This window comes from Gambusia affinis, linkage group LG02 (genome assembly GCF_019740435.1).
Source record: "Gambusia affinis linkage group LG02, SWU_Gaff_1.0, whole genome shotgun sequence".
Lineage (NCBI taxonomy): Eukaryota > Metazoa > Chordata > Actinopteri > Cyprinodontiformes > Poeciliidae > Gambusia > Gambusia affinis.
Window position 1 is genome coordinate 31,453,503 of NC_057869.1, and position 12,596 is coordinate 31,466,098.

A 12,596-nucleotide genomic window follows, 5' to 3' on the forward strand; every position below is an offset into this window, starting at 1 on the left:
GTCTCCAGAGATCTAGTAGATTGACAGTGTGATATTAGATCTTGAACCCCAGAGCAGCTGATCATGTCAGCTAAACTCACTGCTCAGGCTTCTACTGCACTTAAAAAAGCAAATATGATTATTTTGGATTGATAATATTGTTGCAGTCTTTACCAGTAATACTGCATCCTGTCCAGGTTGTCATGGGAATAAACAGTTCTTTCCTGCCCAGAACAATGCTGTCCTAACAGTGATGTTTACAGACCAAAAGGCTGCTGAGACCTTTAAAGGGACGTATAAAGATCAATAAAATCCAGTTTTGTTTTTTTAAACAGTTTCTTTTTTTATTTCCATTTCTTTTACATATTTGTTAAATTTATCACCATTTTGTGACTGTATGATAATATGGGGCAGATAACCTCCTGCAGCCCCTCCCTGAACTATTAATGCCATCTGAAGAAATGCAAAAACAACTAATCAGAGCCAGGATGCGGGTCTTAGTGCTGTCAGTGACTCTTGTGTATGCGCTGTTCACTGTGGTGAGGGCAGAGACACAACTTAACAGCTCCATGGAAACTGTTTATCTGCCAAAAACGGTGGCCATGGTGACAGCATTCAGCTGTCAGGAAGAAGCTGAAGCAGAGCAGAGATCAGTGGGTGGAGGGGTGAGCAGCATGTACACATGGAGGATTGACAGCAATGAAACCCTCCTCTTGGCTCTGATGGTTGTTTCTGACTTCGAGGTGTGTTTCTGTAGTCAGCACTGGGACAAGATTTGTTCACAGATCAATTTTTTAACATATTTTCTATCTCGTGCTATACCATGACAACATGGTGACAGTCTTAACAAAAATATAAAAAACATTTTAGGTTTGGATGCCTGCATGCTTCCATCAGTAATCAGAATATTTTATGGTCTGGAAAATTCGGTAGAGCATTTCTACCACCAGCTGGACTCTCACAGGACCAACCCTACTGCCTAATGTGGAATCACAGAAGTGTGATGACAAATATGATGCTAATGCTTGTTGCTAGCAGTGATGCTTTCCTGTCTCCTAATCAGTGGACTGTGTTGTGTGACTCAGTAGCTCCACCCTAACGTACCGTATCGTCAGAAGAGCTACAACTGAACAGGGCTCAGAAATGTTGCAGCACTGGTCAGTTTTCCAGGAGGACTCCAATTCTGGAGAGCAAATAAAGAACCTTGACATTAATCTGTGAAACCACAGGTCACTGAGGTGAGGCAGCTCCTTCACTGTGATTTCATCATAATTCACTGCTGACCAAAAGTCATTTTTACTTGTTTTTAAAGATAAATAACCCTTCAGTAACACCTCAGCAGACATCAATAATGCATTTTACTACATGTGTACTATAGGAGGAAAAAAGGCTTAGCAGAGGAATAGACAACGATGAAGCTCATTCTGAAGTGAGAACGCTGCCCTGCCTTAACTTTAGTGATCACCTTTGTTTGCTGAACATTCCTTTCCAATCTCCTCTTGACAACATGCTGTCAGAATCTATTTTAGACCTTCCTCTTGTTCCACCAGTAGTCTTAATTCATGCCTTAATCAGAATGGTAAAACATGACAGGACGACAGGGAGAATGTAAAATGTTATAGCAGTTATTTGAGTTTTCTTCTCATGCAAAAAGAAGCTGGTTTTACTTTATTGGTGGTTAAAAAGATTTAGATGTAAAACTCCAAGTTCCTTTAATTCTTAGGTATGAGAAATCCAAACTATCTGCACAGAACTACACCAGTACAACAGCTATTATAATAGAAACCAACACAGTTTATAAACTGTGGTGTTAGGAAAATCATGAGTGCCATTGGTTTTCAAAGTTCTGCTCTTGACACCATGATGACATGCTGGTTGGGTTAGACCAGTGCTTCTCAATTCCAGTCCTCAGGCCCCCCTGCTTTGCATGTTTTAGATGTGGCTCTATTCCAGAACAGGTGATTCTAATCATTGCATGATCATCAAGTGCTGCAGAACCCTGTTAATCACCCATAGATTCAATCCAGGTGTGTGACAGGAGGGAAAAACCTAAAACATGCAGAGCAGGGGGGCCTGAGGACCGGAATTGAGAAGCACTGGGTTAGACTGAATAAAACTTATAGTAAAACAACATTACTGTTTCACACACAAGCTATACAAGTTAAATAATACTCTATATAGACATCTATAAAGATATAAATATATGTATAAGCGGTGGTCTCGACATCTAAATTGCTTTAAAAGAGATTTTTAAGTAAATTAAGAGACCACACACACTCAAATAGTTAAAATCAAACACAAGCAAATAAAATTGAGAATAAATGATCAGATAATCATTACTGAGTAAATTAAAAGTCTGCCCTGCTTAACTCTCAGAGCGTTAGTTTGGTGAGCTCCTATCCGTTAGGATTTCAACAAAAGTTGAAATCAGCCATTCTACTGTAAGTTTCCTACAAGTGAAAATATTTCAAAATGGCAACCAACCTGCCCAGGTCTGGACATTCAACCTGGTTCAGTTCTAGTGCAGAACACAAGATGCTAAAAGAAATATCTAAAACCTTTGAGGTTCGTGTCAGAACCTACAGCTGGTTACCGCCTCTGCTGATGTGGAAGTTCATACTTGTACAATCACAAAGAGACAAGCACAAGTTTACATGTGAAAACAGACCAACGTTTGCCAGAGAGAAAAGCTGGACTTTGAGATAATGTTATTTGGACAGATAAGTGAAAAGTGGAATGATTTCTAGGCTGGAGCAGATGTTTGGCATAAACCAAACTCAGCATTCCAGAAAAAGATCTGCATACTAGCAGTGGATGTGTCACCATCATAAAATCCACCATAGATTCTACCCTGTATCAGAGAGATCATCTGTACAAAACTGGACAAAACTGGACCCTGAACATACCAGGACTAGCTGAGAATGTAAATGAAAGACCTGGAATGGAGTCAGTTCCCTCAGACATCTCTCAGGTGAAAAGGAGAAATATGACAAACCTTCTTCAGACCAACATAGGCTGGAATCTCTGAAGTTATTACAACCAAAGGTGAAAGCACTAGCTAATAGGCCTGGGTAACGTTTTCCTCAAGTAGAAAATACATTTATGTTTTCTGTCATTGGCTTAATAAATCAAACATGTTGAACCATATGTATTTGCCTGTAAATAATTCCCTCTACTTCCTAGATATAATTGGTACAAAACATTGGACATTGATATAAATTAGATATGTAATAGGTTGTACTAATTTAGTGTGCATTCAGTGTGAATTCATACTAAACAGGCTGGAATTCCAGTCCATAGGTCCAGGATGTTAGGTTTGTTTGGGGAGCACAGAAGTGAACTCTGGTCTGGGTTCAGTTGAAGTGAACTGTGGTGTGGTTTGAATGAATGTGAATGGCAAGTAGACTGGAGGACACACCAAAGTAGGAAGTGAACTAAAACAGAGTGAATTCTGGGTAATACAAGCAAAACAAGAGAGCTGGTTGATTAGTTTGTCTGGCGAGCTCAATTAAAGGAAATCTACTTAAGAAGGATGTTCCACATTATTAAGCAGGCCACATGTTTCAAGCAATATGGGAAAGAGAAAGGATCTCTCTGCTGATGAAAATCATTAAATGGTGTAGAGCCATATGACAAGGTATGAAAACATTACATATTTAACAAAAACTGAAGCGCTATCGTACTGTGGAGAGATTTGTGGCTGATTCAGAACAAAGATGGGTTTGTACAGATAAAGTTTAATGAGGAAGGTTTCTGTTAGACAAATTCATCAGATTAAGAGAGCAGCTGTTAAAATGCCCTTACAAACAGTTATTTGAAACTGCTGGAACCTCAAGGTGGAGGATTCTCCAGAGGCTTGCGGTGCATAAACCTATTATTCGGCCACCCTTAACCAGAACTCACAAGCAGAAACAGTCATAGTGGGCCCCACTAATCTTCATGTAGTCATACATGAAGATTAATTTTCAAACAGACTTGTTCATTGATGACTGCTGTGTAACCCTGGATGGTCCAGATAGACTCAGTAGTAGATTGGTGGTGGACGGCCACCACGTCCCAACACGACTGTGATGTAAGCAAGGAGGTGGTGGAGTCATGCTTTGGGCTGAAATCATGGGAAGAGAGCTGGTCGGCCCCTTCAGAGTCCCTGAAGGTGTGAAAATGACCTCAGCAAAGTATATGGAGTTTCTGACTGATCACTTTCTTTCATAGTTCAAAAAGTAGAGCTGTACCTTCTGTAGCAAAATCATCTTCATGCATGACAATTCACCATCTCATGCTGTAAGGAATACCACTGTGTCATTGGCTGCATAAAAGGGGAGAAACTCATGGTGTGGTCACCATCCTCCTCTGACCTCAACCCTATTGAGGACTTTTGGAGTTTCCTCTAGCAGAAGATCTGAGGGTGGAATCCAGTTCATATTAAAACAGCAGCTCTGGAAAGGTTTTCTGACATCCTGCAAAGAAATTCAAGCAGAAACTTTCCACAAACTCACAAGTTCAATGGATCAAGAATTGTGCCGTGATATTAAAGAAGGTTCGATGTTAACTTGGAACTTGGTCTGTTAAGATGTTTTTGATTGAAATAACTTTTGATTTTAGTACATGTGACCACTTAATGGTGCACATTCAAAGAATGACTGTTTGCAGTTCTTTATAATCTATAAAATGTTTAGAAAATCTGCTGTGTATAATAATTTGGAACAGTGCATTTTGAGTTTTTTATTTTTGAAAAAAAATACAGTATTGTTCTCATGGGGAGCTTTGTTTAGTAAAATTTGATTTATACTGTAATAGTTCATGACTTGAAAATTATACTGACCATCATTTGCATTGAACATTTAAGAAAATCTGAGAAAATATCACTTGCATAATAATTCGGAACACAGTATAGAGCTAGCTAGTGGGAGAGACGGTTTGTGGTCTTTCACCAAAGACTAAAGAGAAATCTTACAACCACTAATCTCTGACGCCACATGTTTATGTTTAGTAAAGAGGGAAGTTGGCCTCAGTGTTTTCTTCAGAGATTTTTGTGCTACTTCCTTCTGTGGTTCTCGGTGCAGCAGCACCACCACAGGCGAGGAGGGAACATGTTGCTTAACATATTAGTTTGGTTTGACAGTCCAGTGTGAAATCATACTGCAGCAGCTTGAAAAATGCTGCAACTTTTCCAGCTGTTGCAGTTGCAGCAACTGCACATGCTGCAGTTTTGGGTCCCTTTGTCACATTGTTGCAGAAAAAATCTTGATAGATGGAAAAGAGGTGAATGCTGTCCTTAAATGCTAATGACTGACATCCAAAAGTCAAACTTCATTATTTAAACATCACAAATAGGATGACAAGCTAGAAGAAAGTCAGATTATATTTTGCTGAACTTTTCTTAAAAATAGATCACAAGTTTTTTGTTTTTTTTCTTCATGTAAAATGATTTGACTACACTCTCCTGTTGAGTCCCTCAGAACCTGTGTGTGATTTGTGTCATTAACTTGTTTGTGTAGTTATTCATATTTCTGCTCATGCTGTATTTCTGTGTTGGTGGTATCAGCTAGTTGTGATGTGGTGATGCTGATGTTCAGGCATGCAGCCCAGGGCCTCACCCAGCAGTATTTCCTCCCTCCTTCCTTCCAGCCTGCAGTATTTGTATTCTCTGTGTGTGCGTGTGTGTGTGTGTGTGTGCGTGTGTGTGTGTGTGTGTGCGTGTGTGTGTGTGTGTGTGTGTGTGTGTGTGTCTTGTGGTCTTTCCACAATTAACTCTCTCCTTCGTGTTGTCCTTCATGTGGTTGCAGTGAGCTGTTTGGAAAAGCGTTATGCTTTCTGTGTCCAGGGTGACATTAAAATGGGACCTGCAATTGCTCCATGCACTTCTGTTTACATGATGTCATCTTCCACACACACCCATACACAGCCTGGTTTCACGCTGAAAATGCTGTCTGTGTGGCACAGTCGGTAACACTGACACGTTGAATCCTAAGAGCTTTTACTGGATGCTTCACCAATCCGAAGATGTTTTGTATGTAAAGATGGCTTACTTAGTTTGTTCTTCCATGGACATTCCTGTTATCCTTGAACGGTGAAGCTCAGGCATGCTGCTGATTGTCTTGTTGTGAAGTCATGCTCTTGTTCTCCTTCCTGTACCCAGTAGAGCTCCATGTTCATTATTCTTGAGTGAACTGGTGTCTGGCTGGGTTATTCTTAGTCAAAATCACTTCTCACTTCTCCAGAGCCTTGCTAATGACCTAATTATTGTATTCAGGTGTGGTGCAGCAGAGGCACATCTAAAAGTTGCAGGACACTGACCCTCCAGGACTGGAGTTTGACATCACTGCTCTAGTTGAATGATTCCTCTCTGGTTCTTTCTGATCCTCCTCTTGTTGTCCCCCTCATGTTTGCTGTTGTGTTTTGTGTCTTTCCCATTTTTCCTGTAGCATCTTCAGTTTTTGTATATATTTTTTTAATTTTATTAAATATGCATTCCTTCACCACACCAAATTCCTATGCTTGACAGAAACATATAAGTAACAGTAACAGTGACAGTTTTGGCCTGGACACATCTACTGGCTACCATGAGCATTTGAGGAGCAATATCTGTCATTTGCATTCAGTTTTTATTTCTGCAGCCTCTGCAGTCAGTGTTTAGTTTATGTTTTGTATTGAAAGCAAATAAAATATTGCTGTGCCATGTGTCTTGTGCTTATATTTCCTTTCAGCTTTAGTAAAGCCTGATGGAGGATTTGGACAGTTGCTAATTTTCTAGGTGCCCCTCCTTAGAAGCTGTGACAGAGCTCCAGATAGTTGCAGTTAACACTGAATGAAACATAATTAATTGTTCTGTGATAAGAATGTTAAATTATTAGAGGTACTTCTTTTCCTGATGTCTCACATCTCATATACGGCACATGTACGCCACTGCTACAAATCCTACAGGAGTTCTACATTTAAGAACTATGTCATGCTGTTGCAGCCGTACGTACACTCTTTATAAACAAATACTCCAATTAGTTTTGAAATAATAAAATAAACATTTTAGTGTTTAAAAGTCATTAACTGCATTCCTTTAGTGAACTCTTGACCATTTGTAAAAAAGGAAGCATCTGCAGCTGAGCAATCCTTCTGGCACCAATATGAAAAGCTCACGGTTTTCTGCTGGACTGGACATCAGTTTTCATTAACTAATTACAAATGCAGCAAGAGGTGCTGAGTAGGAGATTTATTTTTTTTTCCACATAATTTGAACCAGCTGAAGCTAAAACAGCCTCTTGAAGAGTTCTGGGTAGAACTTATCAACAAACAAAGTTTTTTTTTGTTTTTTTTTTAATCTGAACTGCAAAATGTATATACATTTTTGTTCACTTTTGGCTTAGGTACTGCTCTGAGTGTGTTGTTCTTTCAGCAAAAGAACTTTGCTAAAGTCTATATGCTCCAATTAATCAGTTATTAAATTATCTCAATAATCGATTTGCTACAATGAGTCCGATGAATCGCTTCAACCTTAAATGAATTTGAATAATAATTATTTGTGAGCGCTCAAAGTGCATTGAAAAAAGTGCAGTCATTTAATTCAGAAATGTAGGAAAAAGAAGCAAATAATCAGCACCGTTCTGTAGATGTGAGCAGATGCAGTTAAATGCAGTTCAGTACCAACCTGCTTTCTGACAAGATTGGCTGATGGGATCATTTTAAACAGTACCTCAGTTTTCCTAACGATGTATGATGCTATGTGACATATTTCAAATAAATAACATGTGTTTTGCTCTTTCCTTTCTGTAGACTACATTCTTCCTGAAGTAAGAAGTTTCCCCCAGGCTCACGGCTTCAGTTCCAGATCCATGATCACCACACCCACTCGTCCCATGGCTGTGAGTACGAAGCTTCACATACCACCATGCCAAAAGCTATAAGTCTACAGGAATATTTATTAATAAAATTTCTAAATGATGCATTTAACATTCAACTATTTTAAAATGCCTTGAAAGAAATCAAGGTATGACATTATGTCACAGTATGAATACAAATGTGAGTGAATTCTTCTGGGATTTTATGGGACACTCCAGCACAAAGTCATGTATCACTGGAAGTAGTTTTTAAAACGCCTCTTCATTATTCTGTTTGTACACTAAAACTAAAACTTTAGTTGTACCAGCTTCAACAACTAACACAGAGGAAGGTCAGAGGTTAAGTTGTCGAGACGTTTCAATCAAGATTTGGTTGGAATAACAATATCCACTCTTTGAACACCTCAGAGAATTGTTCAGTTCATCATTCCATAGTGGAAACTGGAACATTTGCAAACCCACCATGACAGGATTTTCTACCTAAACTGACAGGCTTGGAGAGAATTAACTAAAAACTAGAAGTAAGAAGGTCTTTGGTAACTCTGGAGCATCTGCAGAGTTCCATCGCTGTTAACTGCAAGAGAAAGAGCCATGTGCTGTTGGCCAGAAGCAAAAAATATATAACTATTTGACCTATATATGTATCAAAACACAGTGTTCCCCTCTGATCCCATGATCCATCCTCTATACTGGGCAGAGAGAGGGTCAGAGTTAACTTGGCCACCCTGGTGCAAAATCTGTTTAAACCCTGAAACTGGGCAGCAGATTGACCGTTCAGCAGAACAACAAACATCCAGCCTGAGCTGCAGCGGAATGGTTTTAGATCAAAACATATTCACTCGTTCTAACAGTCCAGTCAAAGTCCAGATGAAAAGCTGACTGAACATTGTGGTGATTTGGTTCAGAAGATAGACAGAAGATTCTGTGTGTGGGTTTGCTAAGGCAGTAAGACAGAGCCTTGAAAGACCTGCAGCTGTGACTGTAGCGAAATGTCGCATCATAACGACGGGCTGAATAACCCACAACCCACACTATTCAGATTTCTACTTGTAAAGGCAAAGAGTGTATCTTTTAATGATTTTTTAATGTATAAAAAGATTTAAATGGTTAAATGAAAAATTTGCAGAATGTTTTTTTGTCCAAATAATCAATTACTAAGAATAAGGATCCAGTCATCTTGTGGTTTATTCAGATGCAACTTTGCTAAACTAACTTGTTGCCATTTTCAGGAGGCTTTTCTCTATCAGCCCTCTCAGATAAATTATACTTGTCAGACACTCTGAGGTTTAACAGCTGACTGAGTGATGTGAAACAGTCAGCATAGTGATTAGGATTAGGACTGATGTTCAGACTGGAGCTGAATCACACACAGACATGCGGTCATTCCAGTGCAGTGATGCTGACCAACACAGATCCCTGCAAACCATCAAAAGATAGTACGTTCCCTCAAGCCATAGATTCCCACAGAGTTGTATCTTAACTGTTTTCATTTTCTGCACACACTTTTCCTCCCACACACTTAAAGAAAAAAGAACAATGAGCAGGTATTGCGTAAGAGTTTCCTGCTGTTTCCAACAGGGTCAGGAGAAGCATGGAAGCTGTACTCTGCACAGCTGGGAACAAAGACTAAATCTAAACAGGATGCCTGACTACGCCTTTAACTGACCCGTCTAACAATACAGATGCCACAGTCAGCTTCCTGCTGATCAGCAACCAGTCTGTAATAAAAACTAACCATGCTGGTGTGTAGTTCACTACTATTAAGACCTGCTGAGTTTTTATCAAAAATATCAATCAATCAAGTTGATTTGTGGAGCAGAAGCAGTTCAAAGGGCTTTACATCATGAAAACACACAAACAACATAAACACATCATGCAGTCAACAATTGTGAAGCTAGTAACAGACATCGCATCTTGTCCATTTTTTAAATCATCAATACACATGAAGTATGTTGATCAGTGCTCCAATAATTAATTAATTACGAAATGAAATGAGACATACAGCATTGTTCAACCCTGCAAGGGTTTTCTTTTACATGAAAAACACTTCTATGGTTCAAAAACAAATAAACAGCTGGGTTTTTATCAACGATTTAAAGGAACTCAGTGTTTCAGCAGTTTTGCAGTTTTGTGGAAGTTTGTTACAGTTTTGTGGAGTGTAGAGGCTGAATGCTGCTTCTCCATGTTTGGTTCTGGATGCAGAGCAAATCCAGAACCAGAAGTCCTGAGAGGTCTGGAAGGCTGATGCAACAGCAGCAGATCTATAATTTATTTAGGTTCTAAGTCATTCAGTGATGTCTGTTCTCTCAGTGGAAGGACTGTAGAACTGGGTGATGTTCTCTATCTTCCCTGGTTTTAGTCAGAACTCCAGCAGCAGCGTTCTGGATCTGCTGCAGTTGGAGGATTATGGGACACTCCAGCAGACCTGAGAAGATGCTGTTTCATAAATCAATGTGAATAAAGGCAAACACATGGATGGGTTTCTCTAGATCAGTACTTTAATCCTGGAAAAGTTCTTCAGGTGATAGAAGGCTGATTTTGTAAGTGTATTCATGTGTCTTTGAAGGTTCAGGTCAGAGTTCATCACTGCATCCAGGTTTCTGATCTGTTGTTTCCAACTGTAATAACTGAAGCTGTGTGTTGAGTCTAGATTGCTCCTCTTTAGGTCCAAAGATAATAACTTCAGTTTTATTTCTTTTCAGCAGGACAAAGTTATGACACATTCACACACTTATCTGTTCAGTGATTGGATGGTTCAGTCACCTGGTGGCATCGTAATATAGAGCAGTGTATCATCTGTGCAGTTTTGATAACAAATCTTATTCCCTGTTCCTGTGAGAAAAGTCTCTTAAGATCTGCTTTTCTCTGACCAACCACCTTGCAGGTGTCTGCAGTGTCGTCTCAGGCCTCTGGGATGTCCAGCAGCTCTCAGGTCAGGCATAAAGAAAGCGCCTCCATCCAGACCAGCTTTCACACCTCTCACAAGCAAAGTCGGAGCCAACGCTCCAAGTCCCTATGCCAGGACGACCACAGAGCGCCACCTCTGGCCCGTCCACTCCACCCAGAGTCTTCCTCTGTGCCCTTCAGCGTTCCTCCACCTGGAAGCCTGAGGCGGTCCCTGAGCGGGGTCCTGACCCAGGAGAGAGGGTCCTGGCAGGAGGAGGAGATGCCCTACCAGTACACCTATAAAGGTCCGTCTCATCGCATCATCAACAGAATCACCAACAGACAGCAGTACTACCAGCAGCACAGCTCTCCGTTGGGGCCGGAGGGCTGGCTGGGGAACGGCCGGGGCTTCACCAGTGCAGGGGACAGCATGACAGGGCAGTGGCAGCATCATGCCTCCAGGACCAACCACGCCACGGCCCAGTACGGCCAGCTGCACCGGGCCGCCTCGCTGCGCTCTCTGAGGAGCGTTGGCAAGGGAGCAGACATCATGGATGCTGCCTCCATACACAGCAACGATCCTCTGGCAGAGTGAGAACACTTAGTTCATTTTTTATCTGCCTGCTTCTGATTCATGGACAAATGTGTCTGGTTATGAAAACATTCCGCACAAGATTGTCTGTCAGAAGATCTTACTGATCGTATCAATCAGAATACTGATCGTATCTGACTGATCAGATACAGTCAGTCAGAACCAGGCACAATAACCAAGAGTTATACCACAATAACTCTGTCAGACTGAAGTGGCTGAAAAAGGAAACAAAATTGCTCTAAAACGTCTTAATGATTTGACATGTCCAACACTTGGTCAAAACATGTCGTCATGACAGCATTTAAATACAAATAAACAAGAATAAATTATAAATGTTGACATAATTTTATATTCAATCTTACATTCAGTCATGTAGTTTTTCAACACTTTACCATGAAGGTTGTTTAGATGATTATGTAGATAATTTAAAAAGGGGATGATAATAAAGACTGAGTCTGTGAGGGACTGACAGGGACAGAGGACAGGTCTCCTCTTTACCTATAGAAGAAAATCATTGACTGCAGAGGACATTTAGTACAAAGTGCAAAACATCACAGCCAAGTGAAATATTTACTGTCCCACATTTCTAACCAGATTAACTACATTAGGTCTGCAGAGATCCTCTCTAACTGTTTGAACTGCTGCTGGCTTATTAAAACAGTTTTATATGAAATGAATCTGCATTATTAAAGATTTTTTCTCTTGTGTGTAGGATGCAGAGCATTGACATGCTCACTGCTGTCAGATATCTTTCTGAATCAAATACTTCTCTGCAAGTTTTGGGAGCTGCTTATATACAACATCAATGTTACCATAGCAACGATGCCAAGAACCAGGTACTTTAAGTTTGATGGTTTGTGGTTATATTTGACAATATTTGTTGCCCTTGATTTTTATTTGTAAAAACATTTTCCAGACATGTAGAATTGTTCTTCTATTTCATTACTTTGTGTTGGACAAGCCTAATATTGTACGTTAGAGAGTTTAGTTTTAAAATTGGTCAGTGTTCCGATTCTTCTGACGTTTTCTTAGAAAATATTAAACATGATTTATATTCCAACAAGTATACACTGAATATATACACAGTTAGTAGTGTGGTTCCCTCAGCTAAAGCATTTCTTTGGTTCCCTGCACACATAGATCTTTTCCTCATGCAAATAATCTTAGACTGGCAGGTAGCTCTAATAATAAGTGAATATGAACTGATAGATGGTCAGATGTCTCTGTATTTTTCCCTAAAAGACACACACACACACATGCCCACACACACTGTATGTTTTGTTTTCTTGTTATTTCCAAGAGTCCAG

At 40.0% G+C, this 12,596-nt stretch overlaps 1 protein-coding gene across 1 annotated transcript in view; it reads left to right on the forward strand.

Moving 5' to 3' along the window:
* pkp3b (plakophilin 3b) overlaps positions 1 to 12,596 on the forward strand; it is a 29,269-nt gene that overhangs the window by 4,695 nt on the left and 11,978 nt on the right. Inside the window, exons 2-4 of the mRNA XM_044143089.1 lie at positions 7,747 to 7,835; positions 10,696 to 11,288; positions 12,002 to 12,125. Of these exons, the coding sequence (XP_043999024.1) occupies positions 7,747 to 7,835; positions 10,696 to 11,288; positions 12,002 to 12,125 (806 nt within the window). The remainder of the gene's footprint in view (positions 1 to 7,746; positions 7,836 to 10,695; positions 11,289 to 12,001; positions 12,126 to 12,596) is intronic.